The sequence below is a fragment of the Panthera tigris genome, chromosome D1 (genome assembly GCF_018350195.1).
Source record: "Panthera tigris isolate Pti1 chromosome D1, P.tigris_Pti1_mat1.1, whole genome shotgun sequence".
Taxonomy (NCBI): domain Eukaryota; kingdom Metazoa; phylum Chordata; class Mammalia; order Carnivora; family Felidae; genus Panthera; species Panthera tigris.
Window position 1 is genome coordinate 32,829,697 of NC_056669.1, and position 26,254 is coordinate 32,855,950.

Here is a 26,254-nt window from a genome sequence, read left to right on the forward strand (position 1 = left end):
CCAAATGTTAACATTCAAAAAAATAAATAACAGGAAAATTCTAAGGATGGAAAAGTGGTACCGTGCTACTAAAACTCAAAAGGAATATTCTTAAATCAAGAATTATTGAATATGAAATCAAGAATTCCTGAATATGAAATCAAGAATCTCTGAATGTGAAATCAAGAATTCTTAAATATGAAATCAAGAATTCCTGAATATCAGAGGGAAAAAAGCTCACTGGCTTGAAAATCAAGCTATTCATTTTCCAACCTTAATCCCCTTCATTATTCTGTATTTGGATACAGACTTGAAAAGCTCCATAGTAATTTGATTTTATTTAAAAAATAATTATATACCCTTAATATTAGCAGCACAGTTCTAAGAGCTTTTACAAATATTAATTCAGCTGACTCCCCATAACAACCCTACAGTGGAAAGGGTTGTTATCCTATTATTAATGGGGAAACTGAATGTGCCTAAGACCACATATAGCTAATGAGAGGCAGATCCACTGATTTCACTCACATTCTGTGTTTTCAACCATTATGATATGCTGCCTCTCCTAAAATATCTCAAGCTAAACTCAACACATGTTCCCACTCTCTCCCATTCAGTATTCCCACTGCATGCACCAGCATCCTCCTTCTCACAGTAACTTACTACTATGTCCACCACTTTCATCTCTGCTGCCCTTTACTCCCACACAATCAGGTGTTGCCCCATCCATTCTATTTCCACACACCCCTTGCTTCCATTTCTACCTTTCCATTTCTACTAGTAGAATTATCATTTAGGACCTTATTTCCCCTCAGCAGTAATATAGTAGCCTTATACCACTACCAATAAACTGGATTTATTCAATATGTATTTATTAATCCAGATCCCTTGCTAAATGTTGTGAATGCAAAACTGAATCAAAGCCCCACTTTTGAGGGAATGACAATCTAGGTCCTCCAGCTGTGATGACTGACATAACCTGAAAACACTTATATAAGCTCGATTGCCTTCTAAACTACGTCCAAACTCCTTACCTAACCTCTAAGTTTTCCATAATATGGATTTTTTTTTCATCTGCTCTTATCATACAAACCAAGTTTTTCCCCCTAAAGCCACACATGTTTTCACATCTCCCTATATTTACTCATGTTCTCTTTCCTATCACAATGCTTTCTCTGCCACCTGTATATGGTCTGGCTGAAATCCTACCAAACAATCAAGGCTCAGCTGTTTCAGGTATTCCCAACCAGACAAAACTTCCTACAAACCAAAGAAACATAGCATCTTGAACTTGAACCATAGCACATAGGACTTAGCAGTCAGCCTTGGATTTTCCTGTTTACAAACAAGCTCTAATTTACAAAAGCATAATTAATTTTATCCTGTTGGAGGAATACATTTTCCAACACTCACCCGAGGAACAGGAAGCTCAAACAGTTCTTTTCTCCCTATACTTCATTTCTGTCACTTGACGTTTCTACATGTTGTTAATGGTATATATCATTTAAGACCTGGTACAAATGCTATCTCATCCACAAAGCCTTTCCACATCCTTCCAACTAAAAGTAATTTCTCCCTCTGAATTCCCTAACACTTTACCTGTGCAGCTTTTCTAGCTTCCATCAGTTAGTGCATCACCGATGCTATTTATATACATCTCCACCAATAACTCAGCACATCAGGAGAGGACACTTCTCTTACTCATTCCCTATGATATCCGTCATAGCACACAGGCCATCAGATGACAAGGATAATGGATGAATTATGGGTTAATAGGTGACTGCACTTACACATGCTGGCCCTGGTCTGGCCAAGAAGCTAACAAAATTAAAGTGAATCAGATAACTCTAGAGGAAGGAGGATGGAGGAACAGACAGGAGCACATTAAGGGGTAAATCAGAGGGCATTCTTAGCCTTTTTCAAGCAATATAATTCCCTTTTCCTATGGTCTCCCCATGCTAGACCTTTTCTAAGCCTACTGAAGCCAAAATGAATGGTTTGCAACTTATGAAATTACTTGAAAGCAATAAATGACATGCCAAGCTGGAATTCTGATGACATTCCTACAGACAGATGGGTTATAATATTGGTTTGGTTCCATGAACTATCAGTACTCATTAACCAAAGACCTCATGCAATGCCCTGTGCATTGTTGGTGATGAAGACAACTGGAAAACCAGTCCAGTAGTGTGTGATTTAGAGCTGTACTTCTGGATACAGGTTGGTTTTTCAGTTCTGCCACTTATAAATATAGGTAGGCTTCAGTGTTTCCATTTATAAAAGTAAGATAATAGAACTTAGCTCGTATAGTAGATGTGAGTATTAAATAAGAGAATGCAGAGGTACTTAACACAGTGTCTGACATGCAGAGGAGGTTAAGCAACATTAGTTAATATGCAAACAGACTTCACCTAAATTAAATTCAGCAACCATTTCCTTAACTTCAACTTATTATTAAAAACAGCATGAATTATTAAAGAAGCCACCTCTTCTCTGAGACCTTATTAAGTCTAGAAGACCAATAAGAACCCCCAATCAACTGTATGTTAATGGACATACATTAATGTTAATGATACATTAATGTTAACGATAATGTTAATGGACACCCTATCAGCTTCATTAGAAATGGACCCTCAGTAAACACATGGGTCCAGGGGTTCTCAATTGGGGATATCAAGCAGTATCTAGAGACATTTTGGCTTATCACACTGGGAGCACTGAGGCAGGGGTCTCCTACCAGTATTTAGTGGGTAGAAGACAGAGATGCCGAACATCATACAATGCACAAGACAGTCCTCCACAATGAGGAGTTACTTTGCCCAATGTGTCAACAGTCCCAGGTTGAGAATCCCTACCTACTCTCTTCCAACTGTAAATGTGGATGTGTCAGGCCCACATCTACCCACTGCCTGATTGACTTTTGATGAGACAGACATCCTGAGGCTTTGACAGTGTGGAAATCTGCCAGTGTTGTGCAATAGTTACTGCCTTTGTAGACTTTATCTTTCTTTTGTCCTAAGCCTAGCCTTCTACATGTTACCACATGCTCAATCAGGCAATGATCAGATCCTGTGAAGCTGCCTAAACTCCCAGTTTTATCATCCCCCAGTGTGTCTCATCTTACCTCCTTTCAAGCTTCAGTTACAAAACAAAGAGAAGTTTGCATGAAAATATCAAACTATTCTCATTTTCTGGAGCTGGCAGTGCAACATTTTAAACATTTGTCTATAAATAATAAAAGGTAAAGAAAATTACTGTTACCTAAATCTTTCCAGTTAAAATAATGAACCTTCAAATGACTGAATTATCCATTGTATAAACATACTTTAGATTACACTCTTGTTCCCACTACAATCATTGTTCTTGGTCATTTAACAACTTAGAACACATATTAAAAAAAGGTTGATGTTTTGACATTTTCTGCCCTACCATAAAGTATGTTCTTCATCAGTGTATTCTGAAACAGTTTCCTGTTACTTTAAAACATTCATTGCCTGTTAACCTTTTAAATTCATGGATATAAAGCATATATATCCTTACCCACCCCAACCATATCTAAAAACAAACTTAAACTCCAAAGCTGTCACACCCATTAGGATGGCTTCTATCAAAAAATAAGGAAACAAAAGTGTTAGGGTAGATGTTAGGTAGGATGAAGAGAAACTGGAACCTTGTGCACTGTCGGTGGGAATGTAAAATTGTGCTGCTGCTATGGGAAACAGCATAATGGTTCCTCAAAAGATTAAAAGGGATTGAAAGCAGGGTATCAAAGAGATATTTACACAACCACATTCATAGCAGCATTATTCACCATAGCCAAAAAGGCGCAAACAACCCAAGTATCCATCATCAGATGGACAGATAAACAAAATGTGAGATACACACATACACACAGAATTATTATCCAGTTTTAAAAAGGAAAGAAATTCTGACACATGCTACAACATGGATAAACCTTGAGGACATTATGCTAAGTGAAAAAAGCCAGTCACAAAAAGACAAATACTGTGTGATTCCACTTACATGAAGTATCTAGAGTAGCAAACTAATAGAAATAGGAAAGTAGAAAGGTGGAAGCTAGGGCTTGAGGGGAGGGGAATTGGGGAGTTGTTTAATGGGCACAGGGTTTCAGTTTTGCAAGATGATAAAGTTCTGGAGATGGGCTGCAAAATAATGAGTATACTTACTAAACTGTACACTTAAAAAATGGGTAAGATGGTAAATTAAATAATGTGTATTTTGCCCCAATTTTTGAAAAACACAAAGTTGTTAATATTAATGTTACTCATAGGTATTCTCTTCATGGAATCATTAACTCAAAATTCTTTACATAGTTATAATTTTGTCAATTGAATCTCATCACTTTACTTATTCTTTCTCTCATCATAATCTCATCTAACCTCAAAAGTGAATTTAAATACCACTTATAAATTGATGGTCTCCACATTTCTTTTATAGCACTGACTTCTCCTGAAAGCTCCAGCTGACTGTCTAATATTTAAAATGTCTGAAATGAAATTCTTGAGAATACCCACCACACATACCTGTCCCCCACCATAACCATTCCATCTGAGGATCCCTATCAGGACAAAAGCCTGAGATAAGTGGTTTTCGGCAGGTCGACTTTGCCCTCTAAGGGACAAAATGTCTGAAGACATGTTTGGTTGTTATAACTTGGTGGGGGGGGGTGGGGGGTGGTAGGGTGGTGAGGGATACATGAAGAGTGTAGAGGCCAGGGATATCACTAAACATGCTACAACGCACAGGGACAGAAGTCCCTAACAAAGATTTAACTGGCTCCAAATGTCAACACTGCCAAGGTAGAGAAACCATTCCTATGAAGCATAGCTGCCTCATCTCTTCCACAATCCATATTTAATCAATCAGCAAATCCTACTGATATCAACTATAAAAAAAGCCCAGAATCTGATCACTTCTACCACTTTCATCCTGGTGCAAGTCACCATGGACTCTTACCTAATGAAATAACTAAAACAGCATCCTGACTCATATCTCCAGTTAGGAGATAAGTATTCAGCCTTGTCCTCTGTGCTGTATATAACACAACAGTCAGGGTAATCCTGTATCAGTCCATGCCACCCATTTTCTGAAAGAACCTTCCTCAGAGCAAAAGTCCAGTTTCTTGCAGGGCCCTACAGACTCTTCACATCCCCCATCACTCCACCCTATCTTGCTTCACCTCTTCCACTTCCCCATTTGCTCATGAGATTTAACCACGTTGGCTTCTTTGCTGTTCTTTAAATACCCACAAAACACTCTCCAACCTCACGGTCTTTGCACTTTCTATTGAGTTGTGTGAGCTACTTTATTTTTTTTTTTAATTTTTTTAATGTTTTGAGTTGTGTGAGCTACTTTATTTTTTTTTTTAATTTTTTTAATGTTTATTTATTTTTGAGAGATAGAAAGAGAGCATGAGCAAGGGAGGGGCAGACAGCGAGGGAGACACAGGATCCGAAGCAGGCTCCAGGCTCTGAGCTGTCAGCACAGAGCCCGATGCAGGGCTAGAACTCACTAACCCTGAGATCATGACCTGAGCTAAAGTCGGATGCTTAACCAACTGAGACACCCAGGTGCCCCTTGTGTGAGCTACTTTAAAAGCACTTCTGGGGTGCCTGGGTGGCTCAGTCAGTTAAGCGTCCACCTCCTGGTTTCAGCTCAAGTAATGATCTCAGGCTTTGTGAGATCAATCCCTGGGTCTGCACTGACAGGGCAAAGCTTGCCTGGGATTTTCTCTCTTCCCCTCCCCCCACTTCTCTCTCTCTCAAAATAAACAAATAGAGGCGCCTGGGTAGCTCAGTGGGTTTAGCATCCCACTTCATCTCAGGTCATGATCTCATGGTTTGTGAGTTCAAGCCCTACTTTGGGCTCACTGCTATCAGCACAGAGTCTGCTTCAGATCCTCTGTCCCCCTCTATCTCTGCCCCTCTCCACTTGCTCTCTCTCAAAAACAAACAAATAAACTTTTAAAAAATGTATTAAATAAATTTTTTAAAAAGCACTTTTATCAGAGACCTCCCATTAGAGGATTAACTGTTCTTTCTTTTGTCTGGTCTCTGCTTCAATGACACTAATCACTGAGGCCTTCCCTGACTATCCTACATTAAATCATACCTATACTCCAATTACACACTTAACATCATTAAAACACACCATTAAAACACATTAAAACATATCCTCCTTTATCTTCCTTTTTCCAGAGTTCCAGAGTAGTAAGTACTCTATTACTGACTCACTTATTTGGTATGTCTGTCTCTGCCAACTAGAAGACAGGAATCTTTTGCCCACAACTCTATTTTGGCTCCTGGAGAAGAGTAATATATGAGTAAATTACTAAAATAGTTGGGAAAGATAGCAATGTAGAAAGTTACACATCTTGTTTTGTAAATAAAAATGAAACTATCCTATGCATACTGGTCTATACTTGCTTTGCTATAAAGGTACCTAAATTGTACAAATGAGAGCTTCAATCTTTCATAATCTTGCTTAATCTATCATTAATGTGTTTACTATATGAATGCTTATTCTTTCAGAAGAAACTAAAAAGAAATCAGATAGTTTTGGGGAATAGTTTTTTGTTTTTTTTTAAATATAATCTCCACAAATGAGGTAGTGAACTTGGAGGTAGCTGTTGACAATGTTTAACAGAGTATACAGTAACAGAAGACAACCAAACCAAAGACATTTAAAGCATATATATCACACCTACTCCATGGATTCCCAAATTTCACTCCCTCACATACCACTTCCATGATTTTGGCCACATTCATGTCCCACATTTTATAAACTGATCCACTTCTTTTACTAAGCTCCCTCCCAAGCATTAATTTATGTTAAATCCAGAGTTGTTCTTTATCCAATACACATTAAAATAAATATGGAACTACTAAAATGTAAGATGTCCATTCATAAAATACTTAATATCTAATACACTATTGAAGGCATCCATTTCACACTTTGGGAAATGCAGACCATTCTTCATTTGTAAATGAAACAAAACAAAATCATGAGGAGCTTAGGGCTTTCCTTGATGTCAACAATTCACTGGAATTAAGACTTTCCCAACTTTGCACTCTGGTTTCATGCTGACTATGGAAAATGCATTTTATTTTCATTGCTTAAGTAGTATTGTTATATGTGGTGAGCAGAAATTACACTGTGGGTGAAATATAAAGTGAAGAGAATGAAAAGTTCCAGATCAGTGGGGATATTTTATTTTGACATGAGAGACTTAAACAGAAATACAGTAATTGCTATGTAGAGCACTTTTCTGTCACCAGAAATAGATATGGTTTATACAAATGAAGAATACCTCAGTTTTTCAAACAGTGTTTGTATTGCTGAAATTATCATAAAGATCCAAAAGACTGGCAGAAATATGGAAATATGGTTAAAGCGAGGTCTTCATAGGGTGACCACATTTTCCAAATGAAAAAAGGAAATATAGTATCTTTAGGAGCAGCCTGTGGTTTACCACTACACTAGTAACTAGTTAATCAAATTTCTGTAAGCTGGGTTGTTACAGTAAATTCTCTGGTCACTTGTCTAGCATAGTTGTCTAAAACCATTCTTTTTAACTGACTCACTGTATTTTTTTTCTATCTAGTTCTCCTCTAATATCTTAAAATAAAGCTTTGTAATTTTATACACAAAAGTCCGCACATCTTTTGCTGAGTTATTCTTAAGTAGCTTGTTCTTTTGTTGAAATGTGAGAATGTGTGATGGTGTACAACAATCTAATTTATAATTATCAACCTAGACAGACTCTCATTTCTAATAAGTTCTCTATAGATTTAGAATTTTCTATGTGGGGATAATAACATCAAGAAATGATACAATGAAATAAACAAAATAACTCTTAGCTGTTATATGCCCTTGGTTTTATTTTACTCCACAGGCTTGGGCCTTCAAAAATAATATATAATTTAAGCAAGAATAGTGTACATCCTCCTCTATTTCCTGATTTTTAAAGTGAATGTTTCTAACATTTGGATGAATGAACACTGCGTTTTCTAACTCCTGTAAAATTTCAGAAACAATTCACTGCCATAGTATTGTGTTCACATGACAGTGTTAACTGGAAATTTCTTAAGGCCATTACTATGCTGTAATATACAAGAGTTGGATAATTTCCAAATCACAATAATTCCCTTGTTTCTGAAAATAGTCCTGATATTCAGAGGAACACATGCAACATACTCTGTTCCCTTAGTCTTGGGTCAAGGGTCTTTAAGTGACCTGGGCTGGGCCAATCAGAGCTCATTTTAAAGTTTTGTTTTGTTTTTTAGTTTACCATGGGAAACTGGACAGGCCCGCTCCAGACAGAACTTCGACAAGGTATAGTGGCAATGTTTAGTACTCACCTTGTGGAAGAAGCTAACTAAGAGAATAAAGCTGACAAGCAAATGAAAGGCAAAAAGCCTCATAGAGGCCTCAGACTCTATGATTCTAGCTGCTCCAGAATATCACATGCAACATGGTGTTGCCCACAGATAAATGAGATACCCCACAGTCTTCCCCATCAATTGTCTGTTTGCCTTGCAAATGAATGTCATGAGTGACACACAAATAAGAAATAGCAATGTGAAATAACACAAGGCATCTTGGTAAGAATCCACTAACAGTCGGACTTTTGTGTTTCAATTATGAATTCTGGTTCTAAGACAAACGGCAAGTTTCTGAATAATTTCTTATTTTTAATCAGTATTATAACTTAAAGTAAAATATGAATAAGCTTTTATACTTACTGTTATACAATGTTACCAAAAGGAGAAACTGGGTAAAGAATACACAGGATTCCTATATTACTCTTAATAATTATATGCGAATTTATAATTACCTCAAAATTTTAAGAAAAAGCTTTCATTCTCTTTTCTCCTGGTTGTAATTAAATTTGTAACTTCTTTGGTAGTACATGAACACTATGACTATGGTTTAATTACAAACAAGGACAAAAACATTCTCACTGAAGAATACCTCCATCTCTTATTTCTGAGTATCTCGTTGGTTTGTCACCTGATATTTTCCAACCATTAGCTTTGATACATTATTTAAATTTCTCTTCATGATATCTTTTACTAATGTTTTTCTAGTCTACATTATGTCTACTTACTTTATTTTCTCTGCCCTTTAAAATAAAATGCCCCATACAGGTCTTAAAGAACTTTGGTGGGATGGTTACACAATGACTTTATATATTTTTTATCTTTTATAATATCAAAGTATCTCTGTACTTCCTATTAAAAAAATCAGAACATGGTTTATAAATATAATAAAGATTAGCACATCCTGAAAAACAATGGCCAACATTAGAGTAAAGGTATTTTTGAAAATGCAAAGGTAAAAAATAGAAGTATTTCAATGATGTGGAATGGTCAGATTCCAAAGTAAAGAAAGCTATACAACTGGGATAAAAGGCAGAGGCAGGAAGATGCAAGAACTGGAGATGGGAGATGGAAGGACAGAGATGGGTAGTACAGGCACTATGTCCAGCAGCAGGCTACTGCAGCTCATGTGGACAGTGACAGCCTTAAGCAACAGAAACCTTCACACCCAAAGAGTCATGCCAAAGTAACAAAACCAAAAAGTTAATCTTCAATTTCAGCTTATATTTGGACAGAAAAAAAAAGCAAAAAACATGTAAGTTTTTTATTCAAGTATCTTATTTCAAATTAATTGTTAAAATACCACTGTCTGGTGGAAAAGTTTTCTTTTAAATCCTACCATACAGTCAAGGTTTTAATCTTAAGAAAATAAAGGGACCTTGGGAAACAGAAAAATATAAAGATTGGATACTTAGAATCATGCATTCATTTATAAATCTTTCAATCTAGAAATTTGATATATACCCATGAAATACCAGCTGTGGAAATGGCATCAATCACACACACACACTCACAAATCATATCCAGGTATTAGTGAAACTGATACATCAAAATACAAATACACTTTTAAATTTGCACCAGCTAATTTTGCTGACTGCTAGCCATGCCAGCAATACTTCTAACAGCATAGAAACCTTAATTTTACTAAGGAAAATACAACCATCTTTCCAAGTATTCTTTTTCAAGACCTAATAAGGAACGCAACCATCAACTGTCAGATTTATCTTTTTTATTCCCCTTTCTTATTCTCTGGCGTAGAAATGTCAACAGCAGCGAAATTGCTAAAAAGCAGCCTGCCAGGGTAGGCTTCACTGTCTGACCACTGTATTATACCTATTAAGAGAAAGTTTTAGAATTTTGACAGACATTTCCAGTTGTTAAGTGTCCCACATCTTTTTCAGTTTAAAATCAAAAGACATAATTCCCAATTATGAACACTGTTAAGTATTTTCTGAAATTCTAGCAATTACCCTATTCAAGTCCTTCAGAGTAAACTAATGAATTTTACTCAAAGAAAGCTTATTTCTTGTCTAATGAACTAAAAATAAGTCAAACAACCTGAGAAATGGTTAATATGAAGCTGTGATAACTCTCAACAACCACCTTTTCTTTTTGTGTATGTGTTAACTAGCCACTACAAAATTTATGACAAAAGGGTAAATAAAGGAAATCATCTTTAATCAAGAGAAATAAGGACATGCAATTTTCGATATTTAAAACATTCTCAAATTTCATGAATCCTTAACTCAAAGATGGTGATGAGCATGGGGTTACTGGTAGTGAAGTTGGGGGATGGGGTATAAATTGGTTTATGGCATATTTTTGGCTCCCACATGCCAAAACATGATGTGGGAAATGTCAACTGATTGATGGATTGAGGTTGTGCTGAAATACATGCCTCTTTAAATATGATGAAAACTTTGAAAATTAATACAATTTCAAAGTATATAATGCCTGTCTTCTTCCCTAAATTTTGTAAGACATTAAAATAATAGGCTTAAAACACCAGAGCCTCTCACATATTATATTAACAATACATATTTGCTATTGTTATTATGCAATTTTTAATTAAATAATCTTAGTTTTTAACATTATGGATTATGTGAAGGCTCTGGAACCCAACAGATGGGGTTTATTTTTTTTATTTATTTTTTTTAACGTTTATTTATTTTTGAGACAGAGAGAGACAGAGCATGAACGGGGGAGGGTCAGAGAGAGGGAGACACAGAATCTGAAACAGGCTCCAGGCTCTGAGCTGTCAGCACAGAGCCCGATGCGGGGCTCGAACTCACGGACGGCGAGATCATGACCTGAGCCAAAGTCGGCCGCTTAACTGACTGAGCCACCCAGGCGCCCCCCAACAGATGGGGTTTAAATCCCCACAGTACCACTTATTAGTTATGTGTCTTTGAGTTTGCTCTTCTTTAAAATGGGTATATTAATAGCATACACCTCAGAGGGTTCTGTACAGATTAGTTAAAAATATAAAGTAATTGTAGCAGTACCTGGTACCCTGAAAACACTCCAGGTCAGCTATTATCTATAGCAGTGCTTCCCAATAGAAATATAATGCAAACCACATAATAACTAACACATTTCAGGGGCTCAATAGCCACATATGACAAGTGTCTGAAGTATTAAGCATCACATAGTTTTTTAAATATCTTGAGACTCATAACAGCTCAAAATCTTGTATTAATAACCAAGTAATTCACATTACTGACATATTTTTTTTCCTTTTTTAATAAATATCTAATTTTGTTAGAACATAAAGAGAGAAAGACCAGTTTTGATTTTACCCCCTATTAATCCTTATGTTGGGTTGCTTAAACTTTTAAAAAATGTAAGAAAGGAATATAGAGGCTTTAAATACTCTTATAAATGAAATGACTCTTAAGGTTATAAATTTCCCCTCCCAGACCCTCATGATTTTTTTGTGTAAAGTAATACCCAGACACCTAGCCCACTTCAGGAAAATACTTCCATTACACAGGATTAAAAAGACTGATTGGAACAGTGAATAGAAAGAATATAAATCCTGGGAAACCTAAAGCAAACTCTGTAACTGAACACAGGTCAAATGTGAATGTTGTGGATGCTAATGGTTAAAAGGAAAAAAAATAATAAGTTTCTTATGTTAATCAAAATGAAAACACTAAGAAATAAGTTCATTTGTACAAATTCTTCAAGATAAACATTGGCTAAAATATTCTGAAGCTATGGCTTCCTCATTTGGTGACAAAGATACAGCTAAGGAAAAAAAATCTGTATTGCTACACACACACTCCATATTCGTCAAAGGGACTCAGAGTACCCAGAACATAAGGAGCCCAGGGTAAGGGAGAGGAGAAACATAGGAGACCCTCCAGCCTGAAGACCCCTGCAGCCACTGGGTCCACATACTATACATTTCTATTTATTATCATCCCACATTTCTATTACAGCCATGTGAATAAATGAGACTTTGAGCAAGCTGTCCAAACAGCTTCCTCCTGGTTCTCCTATTGATCTAAATCTCCTTTGTTGATTCTACCTTATCTGACCAAAGTCTGGACTCAAGGCACCTCAGGGCTCAATCCTCCTACCTTTTCTCTTCTGTCTACACACTCATAGATCCGGTGATCTCATACATTCCCAAAGCTTTAAATTCCCTCTACAGGTTGACAACTTCAAAATTTATATGTTCCCCTGAACTCCAGACTCATATATCCAGATGCTCCCTAGACACATCTACTTAGATATCCAGTAGGCATCTAAGTAGATTCAAATTTTAACTATTTTCTCCCCCTCACCTTCTTCATCTCAGTAAGTGGCAGTATCTTTGACCAAATGTACTATTTTTCTTTTTAGCACTTACCACCATCAGAAATAATGTGTTTAATGTCTGCCCAGTAGAATGCAAAGTGCATCACAGCAGGTATTTCTGTCACAATACACAAGGATTAAAGGGGACTAATTCAAGCTGTATGGAAAGTGCAGCCTCCAGGGGAGTATATGTGCTCAAATGTGAATGAAAAGATGGAACCAGTCTTGAGAGGATATGAATCAGGACAAGGCAGAGGAAGGCTGTTCAAGGAAGAGTAAAGGACAATACAAAGGTCTAGGTCCATAAGAAGCTTGTAGAGACCATTAAGAGGAGTAGAAAGAAAGCCAGTGGGGATAGAGAACAGAGAACATGAGAGTGAATACTGAGAAGGAAAGAATGATAAGTAGAGTATAATTCCAGGGATACAGATAGAGGGAATGTCAAGTCCAAAGGCCTTAAGGCAAAGAGTCAAATTCAGAATTTCAATACCAATAAGGCTTCAATGAACATTTCATGCTAGGGTGTTCTCTTGGTATAACAGCCTGGACTAAAGTAGTAGTGTTTGCACAGCCAGGTTAGCTGTCATCTGAAGTAAATACAGCAGTTCCTGTGGTGGTATGAAAACTGAAGAGACCTTACCATGAAGTTTATATGGCTTAAATGCCCCTCCTTGCACTGGAGACAGGCTCAGAGTCCTCAAAATAGGACATATGATCTAGGACATCTCTAATCATTAAAGTGCTACATTCTACGGGGAAAAATTTTAACACTTCCAATAAAGATGCACTTAAAAAAAAAAAAAAAGAGCCCATGTCACTAATCAATAACAGTAACCTCACTATAAGTAAATAGGCATTTTACTTAGGCCATTACAAAGGGCTATTAAATTACTTCTTCTATTTGTGTCATTAAAAGGCTGTTCCTGCGTAGCCACGTAATGGCAGATGTCAGTTAACATACTGAAAAATACTGCATCATGGAAGCCTATTTTTCCGGTAAGAAGTATGAGACAGGATAAAGTATATTCTCAAAAGTTTCTGAAATGGATATTTCCATCTCCAAGTCACTTTTTTTGTTGCATTAAAACTGCATTTTTAGTTGGCTTTGGCAGATATTTTTAACTCAATACTTCAAGTTAGTAAGGAACTAAGAAGAGTCCCATTTATTAAAAAAAAAAAAAATCTGTACTTCTTTGGGCTTTTTTTCTGCAAACAGACTTTGCTTTTGTTGTTGTTGTTGTTGTTGTTGTTAATGTTCATTTATTTTTGAAAGAATGAGAGAGACAGAGCATGAGTGGGGGGTGGGCAAAGAGAGACGGAGACACAGATTCCAAAGCAGGCTCCAGACTCTAAGCTGACAGCACAGAGCCCAATGCGGGGGCTCAAACTCATGGGCCGTGAGATCATGACCTGCACTGAAATTGGATGCTTAACTGACTGAGCCACCAAGGAGCCCCTGCAAACAGCCTTTAGATTACCTAGATGTTGTATTCATCTTACTAAGTACAGTAAATCACTGGAAACAAGAGAATGTAAACCGTTAGGCGTCTTCTATCATCTTGTGATTTTATTTTTTAGTCACTGTTCTAACATATTTAAGTTGTGGCCAAATTCAATTAATATAAAATAAATCACGACTTATCATAAAAAAAACAATTAAATGACTGTATCAATTACAGAACTCCTTTATACTTTTAGTACACTTAAAATACTCTTCTTCCTAAATGAAGTAATAATTTTTAAAAGAAATTCTTCACCCGGGTGGCTCAGTTGGTTAAGACTCCAACTTCGACTCAGTTCATGCTCTCCCGGTCCATGACTTCAAGCCCCACGTCAGGCTCTGTGCTGACAGCTCAGAGCCTGGAGCCTGCTTCAGATTCTGTCTCTCTTTCTCTCTGCCCCTCCCCTGCTTGTGCTTTCTCTATCTCAAAAAATAAGTAAGCATTTAAAAAAACATTTTTAATAAAAAAATAAAATAAATTCTTCAGCACATCTTTGCACATAATCTGCTAACAGATATACCTTCAATTGTAGTAGCATCATATAACTAAAAGTGTTTATTTCAATACTTAAGATTTGTGTGTTTAATAATTACAATTATATAATCTTTTTTGGGCATGCAATCCATTAGGATTTTATCTGTAGATTTTTCTTCATTATTTTGCATTCTTTATGTCAGAACTTCTCTAAAACAATAGGTAAAGCAATCAAAACCTGCAATGCGACTTCACTCATGAACGCAGAATTTCCTCCTTGCCCCAACATGAGAAATATGGCTAAAGGCAGAAATGAAGACCTCTGAAACACTAACAGCTGGTGTTTCAATCTCCATTTCCACTGCCTATAAGACATTCTACCACATTCTTCAGCCACTTTTTCTTGTTAGTCTTTGTCCTTTCTTCAGTCACCATCTTGCATGACCTCAAGATTCTGCTCATAAAACATCCAAACTTCTAAGCTTAGCCTTCTAGATTCCTAAAGTCTGTCTTCCTGTTTAGCCACATCTTAACTTCATCACTATCTGGACCAACTCCACTGCTAAGTTCAGCATATTTCAACTCCTACTCCTGATCACAACTTCCTGGTCTCAGAATTTCTTTTATTGCTAGTGAACTGTCAACATGTGAAGTAGTCATGCTTGCCCTCTGCTTTCTAAGGCCATCAATAACCTCTTGCCTCAGTTATTGCCATACTCAGTCAAGACCCATTTTCATATTATACAAATCCATGTCCCTGTAATCCAGCACATCTTCTGTGCCCACCCCTTGAATCTGGCCTCCCAACTATTCTTACTGCTCATCCATGGCTCTGGGTATTGCTAGAAAAATCTATGAAAGCATGGTAATTAGTCTTTCCTTGACATATTTATGATGTCCACCTTCAATGGCCCATTATCACTAACCATAATCCCCTTTCTCTTATATAACTTGCTCTTGCCTTTCTAAACTCTTTCTATAAACTACCCTTACATTTCTTTGGTTCTTTTCACTCCTGCAAATTACAACACACTTTCCCATATTCTTTCAATAATTCATGCTAGCTGATTGATCATTCTCCTGAAGTACTTGCACAGGATTTGAATAACAACCTCACTCAACCCTAAATCGTATATTCCCCTGGCTTCCACACCATTTAAAACTCTATTTTCACATCTCCCTAACCACTTTTTCCCATTTTCATCATCAGCTCTTCTCTGGGCCATAAGATACCTCCTACTCACATTTCCCCATTAAACTTGGACTTCTATTGCATAGTTCATGAAACTGGACTGAAGATTATGCATACAGTACTTAAAAGTATACAATTTAGTCTTAAGACTCCAATCAAACTTCCCTCCAGACAAAAAGCTTTTTCTGACCTCCCCAGAAAGGACGTAAGTCTCCCATAATGGCTCATATATATCTAGCACAGATTACACTGTACTGGGACCAGACCATTGTAGGCTGATGTTTCCTAAAAAAATATAGTCACCTATATTTCCTAAAAAAATATGTCACCTGACAGTCCACCTTATCTATCTTTTCACATGGCCACCAAATTAATCTCTCCTAAATCCCACATTGGTTCTCCCATCCTTTTCAAAAACCAGCAATCTTGCTCTTCTGTAACACACACCAAAACTTTTTAGCCCACCTCTTACACCCTACTTATGACCAAAACTACCAATCTTCTAATACTCTCTGAGAATATCTGCCTTATTCTACAAATATATACAGTACCTCTTCTCAAGTTCATTATATGACTGCCAAGTAATGGTTGTGTGATTCTTCCTTAGCTCAGGCAACATTCCCTGTGCCAAGGCCATCCTCCTGAAACTGTTCTCCTTATCCAATTAGCAGAATGACACCACATTTAATGCGCATTTAATGCACATATATACATATGTGTATACATAATTCCCCAACAGGATGGTGAAGCCAGTGATAAAGATGGCATTTTAAACAAGCCTGGAACCCTCACTGTAAGAGACAACATCTTTATTACCATCAATACTTACTATGTGCCATGTGCTGCTGCAAATGCTTTATGACAATCCTGTGGGAAATGTACTAATTTTCCCATATACAAATGGGAAGTGAGGGTCATAGACAGAGGCCTTCACAGAAATTTTAACAAAATGGGTACAAAAATTATACTGGTAAATGGATAAATATATTATAGTAACTATCCTCTGATACTGCCACATTAAGTTAACCCATCAACCTGAAATGTTTTCCCCACTCTTCCCAGCCAAACAGAATCCTCCCAGCCTTTAAGACCCAACTGAAATGTCACCTTTTTAAGAAAGAATTATTTGCTCCTTTTATGAATTGTCTTTAATACTTAGAATGTATCTTTATTATAACACTAAAGTTATTTATAAGGTTACTCAGAATGGGTTTCTAATGACAATTCAATATTTTTAATTCTCAAAAGAATTAACTGGAAAACAAAATGAATATAATTTATACCTGATGAAATTACACCTGAAATAAACAGAAATGGTATATATCATTAGCAATAATTGATAATCACACTCATACAGAAATTATTGATAATCATAATCAAATTATTGATAATCATAATCATACAGAAATATTTTCTGTAACATTTAGTACATGTATCAAATATAGGGTCTGGTATGGCTAAGTCTAATTCAGAAGGTCTGGTCTTTCTTTCAATATGTCCAAACAAAGTTTTATTCTGAAGAAATGGGGAACGGACTTACCAGTCTCCTCCTTTCTTCTTCTACTGCAATGAGTAGTCTTGCAAATTCCTTTAGTGACTGAGCTATTTAGAAGATTTAAAAAAAAAAGGCATTAACCACTTTCCATTGTTAATATCTAATTACACAGGAATAAACATTACAATGAAGCTAGTTATAAATATGTATATATTCTGTGGATTTATGTTTCTATAAGCATAGAACACTATACATAATAAGATCTCAATGACTAACAGCTATAGATAACAGATATTTGCGTACTGAAAGTTAAAATTTAGCACATATAGAGTATAACATTTTTTCTTTAAAGATACTAAGGAAATACAGTATATGTATGTAATGTATAACTTATATTAATAAATAAAAGTTTATGACTCATATTGCTTCTAAACAGAATCCTACAAATAATGAATATATTAAATCTCTAAGAAGCAATAAATCCAGTACGATTTAGATGTACTTATTAGCAGCCAGTAATGCAAAGTCTGTTACTGACTTCTATCTAGAAGCTCAATAGTTACAGATACTTAAAACCAGATTCTCTATTCTGTATTACTCAGATATCAAGTTAGTTTAGACCCTGGGTAGTAAGTGTGTCTGGAAGGACTACCAGCATCAGCATTTGAGGAGCTTGTTAGAAATACAGACTAATGCCTCATCTCAGTTTCTGCATTTTAATAAGATCCTCAAGTGTTCGTCTGCATATTAAAATTGGGAAGCACTGTTTTCTTTTTTCTTTTAGCTTTTATTTAAATTCCAGTTAGTGAATATACAATATAATAATTATAATATATGTAATATTAGTTTCAGGTGTACAATTTAGTGATTCATCATGTAGGTACAAAACCCAGTGCTCATCACAAGTTCAGATAGCTGTCTAAAGAATCACTGCTTTAGAAAGCTACCTGAAGCTATACTGCCCTGGCTTGGAGAAAATATCAAATACTCCTAGAAACACTGGGAGAATAAACCAAAATGTAAGTCAAGAATTACAGTAACGTATTCTTTATAAATGTATAGTCCCAAATGGCAATTGTAAGACAGTAATTCATCCACATCAATTTCTATACCTTATACTTAATATAACTAAAGTTGGAATGTTTTGATTATAAAACTAATAAAACAAGTAAGGTGAAGGCAAAAATTATTTCCATTTAAGGTTATTTTAGTGTTTTTATTTATTTTTGAGAGACAGTGAGAGACAGAGTACGCTATGAGCTGGGGAGGGGCAGAGAGAGAGGCAGACAGAATCCAAAGCAGGATCCAGGCTCTGAGCTGTCAGCACAGAGCCCTATGTGGGGCTCAAACTCACAAATCACCTCAGAGCCACGTTATAATGACCTGAAGTCTGAAGTTTAACTGACTGAGCCACCCAGGTGCCCTTCTATGTAAGCTTTACCTTCCCTTCTACGTCTTCATTCTTTAGGCTCCTTATGTCTTCCTACACCCATACAAATTATTAAAAACATTCTATAAGACCAGAAGTCTAATAAGTCTGGCATAAAGCCTATAATAAAAGTAGATAAGTGAGGAAAATAAATCAAGAGTCTCATAACAGAACTTATTAAGAAAAAGAATATTTTCCATTGAAGAATTTAAAATTACAATCTAATTTTTTTTCCCTCCACTCCTCTTTTTAGAACTAGTAGGCTTACACTAACCAAGCTGGTTTGAAATGCTATCACTATGATTACTTCATATTGGATTTTATTCACAGATGCCAAAAGAGAAATCAAAGAATTATCTGGGAGACTCAGATTAATCCGATAAACACATTTTTTTAAAAATTTTTTTAATGCTTTATTTATTTTTGAGACAGGGAGAGACAGAGCATGAACAGGGGAGGGTCAGAGAGAGGGAGACACAGAATCTGAAACAGGCTCCAGGCTCCGAGCTGTCAGCACAGAGCCCGACGCGGGGCTTGAACTCACGGACCGCGAGATCATGACCTGAGCCGAAGTCGGCCGCTCAACCGACTGAGCCACCCAGGCGCCCCAACACATTAATGACCTTAGAGTAAATATGACACTTTTTTTTAATTTAGAAATTTGAGATTTTAATTTCTTCAAAAATAAAATGCTACAATACAACCCACTTGTGACAACAGTAAACTGAACAGAAAAACATTTTACAAATATATAAAAAGTTTTAAATGGAGTACATAATAGCATACTATACTTTTGTACTTTGGGTAAAGAAAGCATTCCATCACCCTGGCAACTATCTATTGCCACCGAAGAGTTCTATTGGTGAGCCTACAAAAATGTCAAAAAAATGTGAATAATGGAAGGAATTATCTACAGAGAAAGATATGCCTACAGAGAAAGAAAACAAGAGGTAATCAGTTTGGTCTACAGGAATTGGAAGCAGCAAGTACTGCTGAAGGGGAGAAAATAAGAGGTGATTAAAAGTAGTTGAAAGTCTGTTTAAGAAGTTCTTTAATCCCAGATTTCAAACTCAATGCCTCCTAAGCTTTTTAATTAAAAATAAACAAAACAAAAACAACTACCCTCATATGCTTCTTTTATGGGAAGATACTAGATAAGGCACTCTAACAACACTTGAGAATAAATCAAGAAAAGAGGATATAGAATCTAGAAGTAGGGTATCCAATATAGCATAGAAAGCAATGAAATTCTCATGTCAACAGAGAGATATTCCAGGACAACTATTGCGTAAAAGGTTCAGACAGGATCATCTAGACTGGAGCAATAGGTTATAGGCTCCAAGAAATGTCTCTGGAGAATAAAAATGGAACCAATCAATATCCTAATGTATCTGAATGTAATGAAAGGAAATTTACAATTCTTTTAAAGAAAATTCAAAGATAATTACTAACCCTTGGGAAAACAGTTATTTAGTAACACCATGAAAATAAATTAAATAACTCAGTTTTAGTATGTGCAAAGTCACTATGATATAAACATAACAGTATAAAATGAGAAGAATGTATCTAAAACTGAGGAAAAAGTCAAGTAGTAGCAAGACAATCATGGTCTTGAAAGAAACAGAAATGGCTAAAAGTTCAAAGTGATCTCTGTGAGTAACTAAGTGGTGAGGGCTTGTAAGATGAGAGATTGATAGTTTTTGTTAAGCTTATTAAAAATCTTTTAACTTTTTTAAATAATGAAAAATAACACATGCTATAAATGTTTTATTTTCCTACTAGCCTAAATTTTAGGAGGCTAAATTCACTTACTAATTTTCCCAGAGTTAAGTAAATATCTAGCACATAGAAGCCTGACAAGCCTGTTTTGTTTTGTTTTTTGACAACAGGTATTTTCAGAATAAATGAAGATGTAGCTTGACTTACTTTTTTTAAATTTTTTAATGTTTGTTCATTTTTCAGAGACAGAGAGAGACAGAATGCAAGTGGGGGGAGACAGAGAGAGAAGGAGACAGAATCTGAGGTAGGTTCCAGGCTCTGAGCTGTCAGCACAGAGCCTGACACGGGGCTCGAACCCATGAACCATGAGATCATGAGCCTAAGTCAGACACTCAACTGACTGCGCTACCCAGGCACGTCTAGCTTGATTTAGATTGGCTGGGGTACACTAGAACCTTCTACCTGGTCAACCCAAACAACAACCACTGCCTCATGGAGTAGTGTCCTAATAGTCCCAGGAGCATCATCCCATGACACCTTGGAAGTCCACAGGCTTCCCCAAGGTAACTACTACTTCAAGAGTCAATCGAGCAGTTGCCTTAAGTCAGATTTTGGTTTTAAGTAATTAGGAAACTCAGATTCTCATTTTGATGTTGTACCTCCTTGTCTAAATATTAATGATGCTGTTTCCTGCTTTATTTGAATGGTGTTCTGGTCTGTTTCCCATATAAATACTATTTATAGACTCAGTACAATAATAGTTTGTTATAATAAGAATGTCTGAGGAGAAAAATTTGAACATGCAAAAGCAATTGCATGTCTGCTTCCTCCCAACAAAAACTACTCTCCCTCCAGCAGTTTTCTAGGTCTGTCCCAATTTGACAATAAGTTTTGTCTCTTCTTCTTTTGCTGATTTTTCAGGGAAATGACTTCAAAGAACTAAGATTGCTCTTTAAATAATATAGTGTCAGTTCCATAAAACTATATGTTTCTTAGTCCAAATGAAGATATTACTGTTTTTCATTTGTCCTACATGGAAAATGAACAGCCAGAAACACCGTTTAATGAATTAGTAACAGTGACTTACTTTTTCAACCCTTATCTAATGCTTTCCCTGAAGTCTTTTTATTTATAATGTTGAAGTATTGCATTAATAGTTTACAAAGCACAGGGGCACCTGGGTGGCTCAGTGAGTTAAGTGTCCAACTCTCAATTTCAGCTCAGGTCATAATCTCACAGTATGTGGGAGGACTGTGCCCCACATCGGGTTCTGTGCTGACAGTGTGGAGCCTGCTTAGAATTCTCTCTCTCCCTCTCTCTCTGCCCACCACCCCCCTCCCCCGACTCCATTCACATTCTCACTCCCTCTCAAAAATAAACCTTTTTTTAAAAAGTAGTTTACAAATCACAAAATAACAGAAAAAGAAGATGAATTAATAATTCTACTATGCAAGTATAAAATAATTCAAAGTATTATTGTGTAAACTGGGTTTTCAGACAAAGGGCTTGATGGATAGCCAGTCACTTCCTAGCCTGGCCCATCCTCAAAATCTAAAGGCAGCTCTGACACAAGTCAGGTAGATCCATACTGCCAAGTGTACCCCAGCAACTCTTCAGAGATGAGAAGCTCAGAGAAGAGTATTAGAATCTCTGGTGACCAGTACCCACAAAAGCCTTTAGAGACCATGAAAACTGATAGGGAGTCCTGGGCAAAAACAAATTCCCCACCAGGCCTTGGGCACAAGACACATGAAATGATTCCTCCAGCAACCACCCATCACAGTGCCTTAAACAAAATAGCTATTGATGTTGACTGCTTGAGCAATTTCTTCTAAGACTTTACCTAAGTAAAATTTAAAAATGTTTTTTATTACATGCAAATTTCTAATTCCCAAACACATTTTTATAAGCAATTATATGTGATGGTCTATATCTTATCAATGTTAATATATACATAAATAACCATTTCATTATCTGATTTGGGGATCCACACTAACATCAAATATAACAGCTGGTCTTGCAATTACAGATTCTGCCCATACCTAGGTGTATGACAGGAGCTTGATTAAGTGAGAGCAATATTCCAAAAACAATATTTAACACACAATGGGCTTTCAATAGAGGATTGTTAAATTAATTAACAAGTTTAATAATAGATTTCCATAATCTACTTGCTCTATAAGGAGAAACATACTGACTCTTATTCTAGGTTTCATAAAATATTATAAAAAAGATAGGCCAGATACTTCAGAAAATTATGTTAGCTATCTACATTCTGGCCACCTGCATGAAACTTTCCTGGCTGTATTCACCATTAATAATCTTTCCCCTTCCTGACCATCTGGACCATGAGATTAGTGGAGAGCAATCAAAACACAGTTTCATATATAAATGTTAATTTTCCAACAAATTGTTGAAGTTAAGAATATTGCTGTAGGTTACCATTTTTATCTCTACAATGTGATATTGGAAAAACACTTTTGAAACAAAAGAAATCTATTATTCAGGTATATTTATGACAGATCTCAAGAGTATAAACATTCACAAAGACAACAATTGAAATATACCCACACGTTGAGGAAGTATAATAATGGTTTCTGTATTTACCAATATCATAAATTCTAAAAAATTCCTGAGCTATCTAAAATATCTATTTCCTCACTCTATCTTTTCAGCAAGCTTAAGTTCACCCTACTACTTTTGACTGTGGAAATCCTGGTTAGTGCCTAGAAGACGGAATAAGAAAAAATAAAGAAAATTATTCCTTGTTCATTGTTAACATGACTCCATTACAGTAAGTACTAAGCATTATACTATTAGCTTCCACAACTGATCTGCTTGAGCTTTACAAATTTCACAATTCAGAGATTTGAGAAAGCATGTCTCTCTCACATCCAACCAACATTTGTATCATAATCAGATAATGATGTGTTAAATATTTCTCCCTGGAGTCTTTTTTTCTCAAACCTAAGCAGAATAAATACACATTCAAACAGAAGTACAGATCACAAATTCAGTGACATATACCATTATGTCAACAACATATTTTTCAGTTAATAAGTGAGCAAATCACCTATGACGATCAGATATGCTGATGAATAGGGGAGAACTGAGTTAGTGGGATTTAGACTTGGCCAAATTTCAAGGAAAACATGAAAACTTATAAAAGTCTATAAAGGCCAGATTGAACCAATCCAATCATTTTAGAAGTCCAGATAATGCCCCAATAGTCACTTTACTATTCTATTTGGGTGGACGACATAGACTATCAAGGCCTTTCTTCGTATCCTTCTTGCACTTTTTTTTCCCACAGAGTAGAAGAGAAGCAGTAAAATACCAACACTTAACTGAGCATATGAGCCAGAGCAGGTGAATTTAGATCTGACCACATTAAAAAAATAAAAGTGGAATCAACGTACACAACCAAGTGACACTCCGCAATACGCTATGAAACCTGCAATGAACGAACAGGGTATCACAGCAGCAGTTCATGCCTGGAACTCCCACTGAGGAAGTTCTTTGAACCTTTAGAAGATCAAAGGTAGCATAGTAACTGAACAGCAAGCTTTGGTTCAGGAACAATTTAACCCATTAACAAAGCAAGAAAAAGGATCATTTTGGTATGCCTGGAAAAGAAATGATGTCTGTAAAACTGTAAGATATAAAAAGTGACGCCAACTCTTCACACAATATCAACTAGATATGGTGTGTCTTTGTAACAATTAACACCCTCCACTTGATGGGCTGTCTACTCTGTCTGCAATACCAAAATTATTTGCAACCACAAACTCTAGTTATTTTCTAGAAGTCACAACATCAAATAAGATTGCTCCACTCTATTTGTGGCTTCAAGCTCCACGGATGCCTATTCACAAAGCCAGTAAATTGCTTCCTAAACCAACGGGAGAAAAAAAAAATCACAGGCCATTGTTGAATGCTGGCAGGTCACTGTAATACACCCACATAATCAGAGGCACTCATCTTTCTTCTAACACTTCACAGCCCCTTGGAATCTAAGGTCTCATGAAAACACAAAGAAACTCTAGTGATCTTTAAGGTAATTAAACCGTTCTCCAAAATGTCCTCCTGGTGTTTTTTTTTGTTTTTTTTTTTTAACTTCCAAACCCAAATCAAAAAGATTACTTTTGAAAACAAGTCCCTATAAACTTGTATTTAAATTCTTCTTTCATATCCTACCAATGCATACTTGTATAGTATTGCATGCAAGTGTATTAGTTTTTGGCAGACATGAGATGTATAAGTTGGAAGAACATATTAGGTATTATTTTGGTAATAAAAATTTATTTGATATTATAACATAGTTTGCTAATTAAGAATTAAAGAACAATAAGAAATGCATAGCCTACACAGGAAAAAGTCATAAAACCTTTATCAAGTTGACCATGTACTCTGCATAGAGTTAAAAACTGCTACATCTCTGCTTTATCACTTGTCTATTACCATCAACTGTGCCATGTTTGTTCCATCCAGTACACAAATGCCAATCCAGACAAGACAAAGGGACAGAATCTTTACTTTGGAATCCATAATATCAAGACATTTCTTTCTACTTTCACTTGTTCCCATTTATTTTCTAACCATACTACCCAGATTCTTTGCAGGGGTTATGGCCAGTAATCTAGTCTCCTTTTTAAGTTCCCAACTCCTGTTTTTCGTGTCTCCCTCCATACTTGGGTTCCATTCCATGGATCATTGGGTACTAACCTGTGCTATACATTGGCATATGAACATGGGTTCTAACATTGTCCACCACTGCACTTTTGGGCTGTGATTCAGAACTTGTGGCAAGATGGCTATCTTTTACTCTTTTCTGGTCTAAGGTGGTTTTCAGTCTGGTTTCTCTTATCCTCACTGGTATAACAATGGGACTCAAAAGAGGGTTTACACCTTCTGTAAACCAGGGACTTCACATGTAAAGGAGAGCTACTACCACTACAGCAGATCGTTAGGATTACCTATTATAACTGAGAAGAATTAGGACTCCAAGATGAAAAGTCACAATGGAGGCACAGAAGTAATTCTATACTATCCTATCTAATGGTTTTTTCCTTCCCATATTCTCTCTGAATGAAGGTAGGGCCTTTTAGTAGTATCTGCTTTGAAACTGCCAAACTGCAAAGTAGTTTGAGAGTACTAGTACACACACACACACACACACACACACACACACACATGGCATATACATTATATAATATTAAGTTCAAATTTTGGCAAATGAATACATACAAATATAGACAGCCTTTCAATTTTACACAATTTCAAAATGTCATTCTAGCTGGTTTCTTTGAATTCTTCACACTATCTCATCACTTCAAATGAATTTCTTTTGAATTCCAAAGATGTTTTACTCCAAGATCTTGTTAATAAGTATTGTTCTGTATAACACAGTCTCCAAGTCATATATTTTTGTTTTCTTTTGAAGCATACATTTTAGAAAATGAAAACATGTGTTATTCTGATGTTGCCTTGTTTTAATTTTATTTTATTTTAGTGGTGTTTGACCTGTTTCTCAAAGCCAAAACAAAACCCCCAATTCAGAAGTCATTTTCCCCCAATATGTAGAGCATACACACTCTGTAGCACCTCTATCAAGAGGCAGAGATGTCACACATGCTACCTCACTTAATGTCCACATAATGATATGAGGTACTGAGTAGGTTTTATCCTAATTTTGCAGATAAGAAAATGAGGATCAATCATCACCTGGAGTAACTTGCCCCAAGTTCTCAGGACTAG

General features: G+C 36.1%; 1 protein-coding gene across 1 annotated transcript in view; it reads right to left on the reverse strand.

The window, feature by feature from the left end:
• Positions 1–26,254, reverse strand: part of ARHGAP42 (Rho GTPase activating protein 42) — a 309,496-nt gene that overhangs the window by 193,910 nt on the left and 89,332 nt on the right. The window contains exon 3 of the mRNA XM_007089137.3: positions 17,395–17,456. Within this exon, the coding sequence (XP_007089199.2) occupies positions 17,395–17,456 (62 nt within the window). The remainder of the gene's footprint in view (positions 1–17,394; positions 17,457–26,254) is intronic.